This window comes from Myotis brandtii, unplaced genomic scaffold (genome assembly GCF_000412655.1).
Source record: "Myotis brandtii unplaced genomic scaffold, ASM41265v1 scaffold36, whole genome shotgun sequence".
In the NCBI taxonomy this organism is placed as follows: domain Eukaryota; kingdom Metazoa; phylum Chordata; class Mammalia; order Chiroptera; family Vespertilionidae; genus Myotis; species Myotis brandtii.
The window spans coordinates 5,206,243-5,217,108 of NW_005363836.1; the positions used below are offsets into that span (position 1 = coordinate 5,206,243).

The 10,866-nt window shown below is 37.6% G+C and overlaps 1 protein-coding gene across 3 annotated transcripts; it reads left to right on the forward strand.

Annotated features, from left to right (window-relative positions):
* The first annotated feature begins 780 nt into the window (after nt 1–780).
* On the forward strand, nt 781–8,487 carry RABGGTB (Rab geranylgeranyltransferase, beta subunit). Of its 3 annotated transcripts, XM_005871926.2 has the most exons (8): nt 1,355–1,502; nt 2,205–2,402; nt 2,958–3,063; nt 4,094–4,146; nt 4,231–4,341; nt 5,123–5,248; nt 7,389–7,538; nt 7,910–8,487. In XM_005871926.2, the coding sequence occupies exons 2-8, from the start codon at nt 2,214–2,216 to the stop codon at nt 8,048–8,050; spliced, it is 876 nt and encodes a 291-aa protein (XP_005871988.2). In that variant the 5' UTR covers nt 1,355–1,502; nt 2,205–2,213; the 3' UTR covers nt 8,051–8,487. The 3 variants fall into 3 exon arrangements, with proteins under 3 accessions (XP_014399841.1, XP_014399840.1, XP_005871988.2); XM_014544355.1 differs by lacking the exon at nt 5,123–5,248 and having other exon boundaries at nt 781–1,502; XM_014544354.1 differs by lacking the exon at nt 4,231–4,341 and having other exon boundaries at nt 785–1,502.
* The last annotated feature ends 2,379 nt before the right edge of the window (nt 8,488–10,866 follow it).

Genomic DNA, 10,866 nt, shown 5'->3' on the forward strand with positions numbered 1-10,866 from the left:
GAGCACAGGCAGCAAAGACAGCTATAAGCAGTCGGTGGGGTCCTAGTGTAGCCAATGGGACAGGCGGGAGCTTAGTCAACTATGTCGGGCGGCGGAGGGGACCTGAGGGGTGCTTCTGCGCATGCGCGACCCTACTAACTACACCCTCCAACGGGCTCAGTTCTCTTTTCGCTCTCAGACATGGTGAGTGTGGCTGCGCTTTTCGCTGCAGTCCAGCTGGGTCGGGGAGGAGGCCGCACAGCGTAGTATTTAGCCGCTCAGTGATTGTAGTGTGGCTTAGCAGGTGTTGGAGGATGGTTAGGTTAAGCCACGGGCCTTGGGAGGTTTCTTGAGAGCTCAGAAAGGCTGAAATATTCCTCAGCGTTTCCTGCAGACCTCGCGGGCGCGGTGCCGCCTGTCATTTTCTGCAGGCTTCCTCCTGTCGGGCGGGCCTCGAGATTCAAAGGCCCGATTTTTTAATCCCACAAAACCAGACCACGTAGGCGCTGCTTTTTTCCTTCTCTATACATATGTATTTAGTGGCTCAATCTTCAGAATCGTGACTGGTAAGGTGGTAAATTTTAAATGGAATTTGGAAGAAATTTACTAACTTTTTAAAAATATATCATTGATTTTTTGCAGAGAGGGATAGCGAGTTAGAAACATCGATGAGAGAGAAACATCGATCAGCTGCCTCCTGCACACCCCCCACTGGGGATGTGCCCGCAACCAAGGTACATACCCTTGACCGGAATCGAACCTGGGACCCTTGAGTCCGCAGGCCGACGCTCTATCCACGGAGCCAAACCGGTCAGGGCACTAACTTCTTTTTAGTAATCGTCATGACCTACTTAAAAATGAATACAATTCAGTGTCAGTCACGAAGTTCTAGATAATGGGGAGAATTAGACCAGCATTCTCATCACCTGGGGGCTTGTTAGAAATTCAGAAACTGACGAAAGCTGGAGAGCATGGGGCTAAAGGGACTGCTTAAGCAATGGAATAACTTGGGTTCGTAGAAAGTGCTTTGAAACCGAGTTTCTAGATTAATAAAATTGCATTAAATAACAATTGCAAGTTATTGTCTAGTTAGGTGTGTTAATGCGTCTGCTTGCTTATTGCCACATGTAAACCATAACTTGTCCTGAATTTGTGAGCGTTGATACTCCGTGGTGTTTACTTTATTCTTTAAGGGAAAGATAAGCAATTGATAAAGGTAATTTTTTGGGTCTATGATGAGCCGGCATGTATTCTGAATCTAAAGTTGATTACGACTACTTTAGCTCTAGAATTACTCTGAGACCTGAAAAATAACCTGAATCATTACAAGGGCTTTAAGTTCCGAGGTGAATTGAATGTGCCCTGGGGTCATTGAAAGGTAAACGTTTATGAAATCACTACTTTTATTTTGAAAGGGCACACCACAGAAGGATGTTACCATCAAGTCAGATGCGCCTGACACCCTCTTACTGGAGAAGCATGCAGATTATATTGCATCCTATGGCTCAAAGAAAGATGATTATGTATGTATGGTTTTATGTTGAAAGTTTCAAAGAAGACTATTCTCCATAAGCAGTCAGTGGGTCAGTATTTATGGCCCATTCTAAGAGGTTTGAAGTACAGAATAAATTTCTACTTTTGTAGTTGAGGCAATACTTTCAAGGTCAATGATGTGTTGGCATGTATTATCTGAATTTACAGCTGATGTGTAATAACACTAGCTCTAGAATTACTCTGAGACCTTGAAAAACTTTTACCTTGAGTTTTAAACATAGAATAATTTTTCTCTGGGACGATCTTTGAATAAAGTAGTGAGCAGCTCACCTGAAAGTAAATATTTTTCCCTTTAGTGTCTCAATAGCTGGATTACCATGGAAAATACCTAGTATTGATAAATTCTTGACTTAAGTAATATGTTCCCATAACCATGTCATTATGGAGTCATTAAATACGATGTAGGTACTCTGAAAGAAATGTTCTCCCCGAACTTAAAAAAAAGTAGGTCTTCTCATTTACTCTTCTGGTTGGCTCCTGGAAGAGTTAAAGCCCTGTTTAGTCAGTCACAAGTGAGTTTATCATACACTTCTCAGATAGTGGAACTTCTGTCCCCCGAATTTGAGAGCCACAAATTTAAACTTATCATTGATAGGATTAAATGTTTATATGTTTGGTTTCTGACCCAGCATGAATTCAAACTGACACATTAAAGTAATTGTGTATTTTAGGAGTACTGTATGTCTGAGTACTTGAGAATGAGTGGCGTCTATTGGGGTCTGACTGTAATGGATCTCATGGGACAACTAAATCGCATGAATAAAGAAGAAATTCTGGCATTTATTAAGTCATGTCAACACGAGTGTGGTGGAATAAGTGCTAGTATCGGACATGATCCTCATCTTTTGTACACTCTGAGTGCTGTCCAGGTAAATACTGATTAAAATTTGGCAATCTTGGTAGTGTATGCTCTTAACCTGAGTGGAAATTTGAAACCAGGAAAGTAATAAAATGAGTATGTCAAAAAGTTACCCTAAGTTTTGCAAATGAAGTCTATTTAACAAGGTCAATGATGTGATGGCATGTATTAGCTGAATTCAAAGTTGATGCAAATTCTAAAATTACACTGAGACCTTGGATGGTAAAAGGTTTAGTTATGTAAATATTTGGAAATCACAAGGTGGTGTTAAATGTTTTAATTTTGATATTGAAGATCCCACAAATAAGGGTTTAAAGTCTACATAAGTTAGACTATTTAAGAGTTAAAATTTTAAGTTACAATTTATATGTAGAAAAATGCTTTTAGAAGTTTCGATTTTAATACCTATAATTTTATTGCATAGAAGATACTTTGCATGTTTGAGAAAAGTTTATAATATTCCTAGACAAAAGGACATGCTTGCTTGACTTAAAAGACAGTTGAAGAAGAACATTAGAATCAATTAGGGTTGAAGATGTATTTATTTAACTTTTTTTTGTTACAGATTCTTACTCTGTATGATAGTATTAATGTTATTGACGTAAATAAAGTTGTGGAATATGTTCAGAGTCTACAGAAAGAAGATGGTTCTTTTGCTGGAGATATTTGGGGTAATGTCATTTTAATTCATTCTACCAAATATACCAATCTTAAAATGTTATGGTGTTTATTGTAATAAGCTTTGCTGCATATTTTTAAGTACAGTTAATTGGAGACTTTGCTAATTTATAAGAAGTTTTTTAAAAAGTTTTTCATCTTTTCAGGTCCCACTAAGCAGCTGGTCTAACTGGAGTTAATAGTCTGCTGGAAGTTCCAGCATGCACTGAGCTAGTTATGTCAGCCTACAGGAGCACTGGAACAGAGGGGGTCAGTCTAAAAGATAAGGTAGGTGAAATTTTGTCCCCCCAATATTTGGTGGGTTTGTAAAGTTCTTAAACTGCTTACTGGCAAGGGAAAGATGATAAAAACTTTACAAACTTACTGAGTATTTGAGTGGAGGGAGGGAATAGTATTTTACTTGATAAATTAGATAATCTCTACTTCAGGGCTGAATTCAGTGCAGGCCGGAGAGACCAGCTGCTTCATGGGATGTGAAAATCTACTTATATGTAATAGGGTAAGTTCATTATTATTAGAAACTAACTAGTCCTTTTGGCTCTGTTAATTATTACCTTCCCTCTCTGGGTACTGTGTAAACAACTTTAGATAATTTGCTGTATTTTGTCAAAGCATTTTTCTAGATCAGCCATGGGCAAACTACAGCCCGTGGGCCGGATCCGGCCCGTTTGAAATGAATAAAACTAAAAAAAAAAAAAAAAGACCATACCCTTTTATGTAATGATGTTTACTTTGAATTTATATTAGTTCACACAAACACTCCATCCATACTTTTGTTCCGGCCCTCCGGTCCAGTTTAAGAACCCATTGTGGCCCTCGAGTCAAAAAGTTTGCCCACCCCTGTTCTAGATCTTAGTTTTCTTAGAAGTAAAATGATTTCACTTTAGATTTAGCTTTCCTTCTGGAGACCTACAAGTAAATTTTAAGTTTTAACCATAGTAATTGTACAGAATAACTTGTGTATGTTATGATCTGAAGCGTTTAGTAACACTTAAGTTTTGGTTTGATTCCTTTTATTTTTAGGAGAAATTGATACAAGATTCTCTTTTTGTGCTGTGGCAACTTTGGCTCTATTGGTAAGTTATGACTATTGTATTGGAATTAATTAGTGCCCATGGTTACTCTGGAATTTATAGGCATTGTTTTTTGTTTGTTTATAGGGGAAGCTGGATGCTATTAATGTGGAAAAGGCAATTGAATTTGTTTTATCGTGTATGAACTTTGATGGTGGATTTGGTTGTAGGCCAGGTTCTGAGTCCCATGCTGGGCAGGTAATTCACTAATGCAGATTAAAATATGTTAATAGCAATTTTAGTGTTTGTTAAATATGAGTGAAGTTAATTTGACCAAAGGTAATAAATATAATGTGGGATGTTACATTATAGTTGATTAATTGCTGATTAAGGAAGGCCTTTTTATTTTTTTTTACAATAGTTTGCTTTATGTACATTCACCTGCTGGTGAAACACTCCGACCCAGTCAAACATAAGTAGGTTTGTAATCACCAAAAATACATTTTGATTTTCCATTAGTGATATTTTTTTTTTTTTTGTGTATATATATATATATATATATATATATATATATGAGGAAGGGAGAGAGAGAAACCGATTTGCATTCATTGGTTGATTCTTCTATGTGCTCTGTCCAGGGATTGAACCTCAAACTTGGGTGTATCCAGATTACAGTGCTCTAACCAACTGAGCTACCTGGCCTGGGCTCCATTAGTTTTTAACTAAATAACTGAAAGTAGCTTGTTCCTATATTTGCTATGCCAGAGAACATTGTATACATATAAATAGTTGTGAAATAAAATAGTATTTTAGTCATAGAGAACTTTTGACAATAGTATTTCTTTGCAAAATTTGATCCTAGTAATAGTATGCTTAGGTGTTTTTTTTTTTCTGTTTTGTTTTTTTTTCAAATAATTATGTGATATTTCCATGTTCAATTGTCAGGAAATTTTTAGACATAAAATGGAGTTTTAATTGAGTAGTTTTTATCACTTATTGCAGATTATTATACACCTGTACTTTATGTCTGTAATTTTAGATCTATTGTTGCACAGGATTCCTGGCTATTACTAATCAGTTGCACCAAGTAAACTCTGATTTACTTGGGTGGTGGCTTTGTGAACGGCAGTTACCTTCAGGTGGACTGAATGGAAGGCCAGAGAAGGTATTGTTTCAGAAGATACATTGTGTTCTAACAGCTTTATAACTTTAGTGAGTGCTGTTTTATTTTAACTTTTTCAATATTGCTCTTGTAAATTGACAGTTAGCTTTTTATCTTCCTTTCATTATAATTTTTCTGTTGTACCATGAAAAAAAAAAAAAGGCCCTGTACTTTGCCTATTCACCCCTCTGTCCTCCCCCAAATCCCTGGGAAACACTGATCTTTTTACTAACTTTAGTTTTGCTTTTTCCAGAATGCATATAGTTGGCATTATATAGATGTAGCATTTTCAGAACTGCTTCTTTCACTTAGTAATATGCCTAAGTTCCTCTGTATCTAAAATACACTTTTGAAGAAAAGATGTGCATGGTGCCTTCTGATGCTTGCTTTATAAGTTTATGTCTTTTGGTTTTCCCTATCCTGAAGTAAATTCTTGAATTATCTAAAGGAGAATACAAAAATGGCAAATATTCTTAGCTTTAAAATATGTTTATGTTCACACATAATCTGAATTCTGAGTGGATCTTTCCTCCCTCATCCTTCTCAAGGCCTTGCATTTCTCAGGCATTGAAATGAAGCTAATTCTTCAAACCTTTTAATTTCTGAGTATATACCAGGGAATAATTCATGCATTAAATGGTGTATGTCTGGGAGCCAGACTACTGTTAAGTGAACACATTCATCTAGTGTAGAAACTTCTACGTTGATTTATGGGTGTGAAGGGACAATGGATTTGCCAAGCCAAAGAGATATTTTTTTAATTGCTAAAATTTTTATTCAATATTTTTATTATCTCTCCCCCCACCTCACCCCCCCAAAAAAGAAAAACCTTTAATTTTTGACACTTGGATTTGGAAGAAGGGAATTAATTTTTCTTAAGTTCAGTTTTGTTTAGGCCACACACTTAAGCTCTAAATTGGGTCTTTAAGGGCCAGATAGTAAATATTTTCAGCTTTGTAGTTTATGGTCTTGTTGCTGCCCGAAGAGGAAATGCTTCCATAGACAGTAAGATTATGGACATGGCTCTGTTGCAATAAAATTATGGGTACATTTTGTGCTTCATATGATTTTTCTGTCAAACATTTTTAAAACTACACATGTAAACTATTCTTTGGTGGTAGTCTAGATTTGACTTAAGCTATAGTTTGCTGGGTCCTAACCCTAAAAATATATTATAGGTGCATAGTGCTTCTTTTATCACTTTTGTTTGCTTGATATTTCTAATGAGTTGGGGGTGAGTGGGGTAGGGAAATAACCACAGGTGGTTTCTAGTTAAGTTCCTATGGAAAACCTGGGCAACTTTAAACAATTCGGAGTGGCAGTTAACAGGAACCAGCATTTTAACAATGTAGGACAATGTTTTTCTTTATTGTTGGCTATTATAGGTGCCCCCATTTTTTTCTCCTTTTGCCTCCCTTCTCCTCTGGCCATCATGTGAATGATTTACCCAAGGATCTTATTGAAGATTGTATTCAGCCTCAGGTGGTGTCTTCTGTGCCTTTTTAAAAAAAATATATATATTTTTATTGATTTCAGAGAGGAAGGAAAATAGAGATAGAAACGTCAATGATGAGAGAGAATCATTGACTGGCCATATCCTGCACGTGACCCATTGGGTATCGAGCCCATAGCCCGGGCATGTGCCCTGACCTGGAATCAAACCATGACCTCCTGGTTCATAGGCTCAACCACTGAACCACGCCAGCTGGGCTCTTGAATTTCTTAAATTGTATTTTGAGGGGCCAGGCTTCAGGTGATTTTTAAGCAGATCTATCTACTACCTGGGGAGTACTTGTTGAAAATGCTCTTCTTGGGGATATGCAATATCCATCATCATAGATTTCATCTTACTACCAGCTATTTGAGTAAGGGACTGAGTTAGGCATTCATTGCAGAAGAAATAAAAGTAAATGGTTTTTTTTCTCTTTTTTTCCCCACAAAGTACTGAAACATAGCATGCCTTTCTATGAATTGGAGTATTTGGTCTTTTCCAGTGATTATCTTTAATTCTAAGCAGTTATGTTAATGAATTTCAGCATTTCAAATACTGCATGTCAGTATAGTCCTTGATTCCTCCCCATCCCAACCCAAGTGGACTAGAGAATAAAAATTGTGGTAACTTTGTGGCTTTTTTCTCTCCTAGTTACCAGATGTATGCTATTCATGGTGGGTGTTGGCTTCCCTAAAGATAATAGGAAGGCTTCATTGGATTGATCGAGAGAAACTGCGCAGTTTCATCTTAGCGTGTCAAGATGAAGAAACTGGAGGATTTGCAGACAGACCAGGAGATATGGCAAGTACATTTCTGACATATTCATGTAACAATTACATTTCAGTGTTTTCCATTACTTTTGTGGTTCTAAGCTATTCCAGACTTAGAAATAGATGGTATTTCCTAGTGTTGCTTTGAAAGCAGTATGCTTTTTTTTTTTTTTGTAATTTTTGAGACTGCAAAGAATAGTAAAACAAGTTTGCAGAAATTTCTCATGACATTTCCAAAATAGTGCATGGTTAACATCACAATTTGAAGCCATTTTTATTACGAGAACTTGAAGCATATATTCAAGTAGAGAAAATACAGTGGGCTCCAATATAGCCATCGTTCAGAAGCAGGGTTTTAGAAGTTTTTGTTTTCTAATAATCTGAATTCTCATTTTTTTATAGGTAGATCCTTTTCATACTTTATTTGGAATTGCTGGATTGTCACTTTTGGGAGAAGAACAAATTAAACCTGTTAATCCTGTTTTTTGCATGCCTGAAGAAGTACTTAGGAGAATGAATATTCAGCCTGAACTAGTGAGCTAGATTCATTGATGCAAAGTTGCTTAGTATAATTTTGTCATCCTAAAATTTCTGTATTTGAAGTGTTTGTCATACTTAAAAATGACTGTTAATATTTTGTATATGAGTTGTGATTGTGATAATTTTAATAAATTATATAAGTATACATATAGTAAAATCAAGGTCTATCTTCAGCTTTTGATTTTCTTACAGAATGCTGTCATTCTAAATACAATATTTTGTTTATACTTCAATGTATTTAAATTTCCCTAAGAATAAGAACTCTAGTTAATGAAGTCTTGTATTTGACTTGATTTTCCCATGTGCTCCCTCCATGTTATGTAATGATAGTTCATGTAAATTGGTCTATGTCAATGAAATTGTTAACTGATTAAATATTGATATGCCCCACATGAATTAAAAGATGCACAAAGTGAAATAAACTTGAAATTTGGGAGTTATTTCATAGGCTTATGGTTATTCTGAGTTGGTCACAGTAATTTTGGTAAATGACAGTTCACCATCTTAGAATATGATTGATATCTGGGCTAGACTTTATGCTGATTTTTAACATTTTATGTCAGAATGCCAGCTACTGAATGCAAAAGTTACTACAATATTTTTGTATATGTGTTTTCAGATAGACTATATTTCCTGTCTTGCATTCTTGGTGAAAATAAGGTATTTTTAAGAACATTTGTAAGATCACAGAAGTAGAAGTAATTTATGGAAGAGGACTTTGGAAACAAGTTATAGATGCAAAGGAAGGGTCCCTGGAGCTTAGAAGTGAGGAAGGTCAAAGTGATGTGCCAGGGATGGGAGGTGAAAGGCAGGCCTGCTCCCAGGAGGGAGAGCATACTATGAACATTTTTCTTGGAAGTTGAAATCTGTTTTAAACATGTTGCAATATCTTGTGTACTAGTCATTTTAGGAGTAGTTTTCCACATGAGTAATTGTAGGGCGCAGCTATAGGGTTAAGCCTCGACTGACCTGTTGGCAAAGCCACAAACAAGTCCCAGCTTAGAGGGTACAGTCCTCAGCATAATTAGGCTTGACCTTATGAAGCTCCCTAGATCTTATCTGGGAAGTTAATGGGCTGAGGGAGATGTAGCAAGTGCTGCCAAAACAAGTGAAACAAGAACATTGTAACTATGGTGACCACTACCTTGTTTACCTCTGGCTATAAAATAAAGGCTCAGCTTGCCTCTGGATCTCTCTCTGTGGCCTCAGCCAGGCACAGGAAGATCCACCTAGACCAGTGGTTCTCAACCTTCTGGCCCTTTAAATACAGTTCCTCATGTTGTGACCCAACCATAAAATTATTTTCGTTGCTAGTTTACTTTGAATTTATATTAGTTCACACAAACACTCCATCCATGCTTTTGTTCCGGCCCTCCAGTCCAGTTTAAGAACCCATTGTGGCCCTCTAGTCAAAAAGTTTGCCCACCCCTGTCCTAGACTCAGCTTTTTCTCTGTCATTTCTTCATCCTTCACTGCCCTCACTCAGCCTTTTGAACCCTTGGCTGAGCTGGCTTGGCACAAGTAATGGTTCACTTAACACATTGATCAGTGTCAATTTTAACATCTTGCATATAGGTGCTTACATTAGATTTTTTTGAGTGTCCAATAGCATTTGATAATTCACTAGTCTTTCTGAAAGCTTGGAGGTCATTGGATGGAACAGCTTATTTAAATGGTATTTTTGAAGAATCGATGTCTATGGCTACTGCATATGGGTGGACTATTCTGTGAATATATGATTTATTATAGTTAATTGAATGAATTTAATAATGTTTTAAAGGAATATCTAATGGTATCCAGAGTATTTTACTTCTTTTTTTCAATCCTATAATTTCTATGAAACTATGGTACTATTTCCATATTCATGAAAACTGAACAGATACAGAACTTAATTTCCCAAAGGTTATTTGTTGAGAAGCTATAGTTTGAAATTTTGTAATTTGCTCCTCACTAAATTACCTGTGTGAAAGCACAGTAGTAGAAATTGAGATTGGGAGCTGTTGTTAAATCTCTCCCAAGAGAGATCCATTGTTTGCCTGGTTCCTATTTCTTAATGGTTGAAGGATAACAGTCTTGTGGATGCTTATGCAGTAAGGTTAATGGCTCTTTCCTGTATTAGCCACAAGACCAATGTTAGATGTGTTGTACTATCAAACGCGAGCATTAAAAGGAAGCTAGTGTGGCCCTGGCTGGTGTGGCTCAGTTGGGCACTGACCCATGCACCAACAGGTCACAGGTTTGATTCCTGGTCAGGACACATGCCTGGGTTTGGGGCTCCATGCCCAGTAGGGGGCGTGCAGGAGTCAGCCAATTGATTGTTCTCTCATCAATGTTTCCCTTTCCCTTACCTTCCTCTCTAAAATCAATAAAATCATATTTCTAAGAAGCGAGTGTGTTTGGGAGTATGTGGGAAATATTAAATTAGGCCTTGGGATGAGGGAAATGGGGTGGGAAGTGAAGAATGAGGCAAAAATGGTCATTGGTGAGCCATAAATTCCGTTCAAGTGGTAACCTGCAGGTTGAGGAGGGCTGTACTTCAGATTAAAGCTCATAACCAAATCCTGTGGGAGGTGATGGGATTGGAAACCACTGGGAGTACTTAGGAGCGGATGGGGGAAAGACATGCGGGTGTGGAAAGCTGCAGTCCTGGGCGCCCTGCTTCTCTGCGCCTGCGCCCTGCTCTACGCCTGCGCCCTGCCGCTCTGCGCCTGCGCGCTGCCCTCCCGCCTTTTCCTGCGTCGCTTCTGTCCCTGGGCCACGTTGCTCTGTCCGTGGGCGACCGGCCGTTCCGAAATCTCCCGGTGCCTACGAGTGTGAGG

What these genes read in the sequence shown, in the direction of transcription:
- RABGGTB (XM_005871926.2), top strand. Translation starts at nt 2,214, where the DNA reads ATGTCTGAGTACTTGAGAATGAGTGGCGTCTATTGGGGTCTGACTGTA. An exon ending in TTTTGCTGGAGATATTTGGG is followed by an intron (nt 3,064 to 4,093) that starts GTAATGTCATTT and finishes TTTTATTTTTAG; the next exon opens with GAGAAATTGATACAAGATTC. An exon ending in TGAATGGAAGGCCAGAGAAG is followed by an intron (nt 5,249 to 7,388) that starts GTATTGTTTCAG and finishes TTTCTCTCCTAG; the next exon opens with TTACCAGATGTATGCTATTC.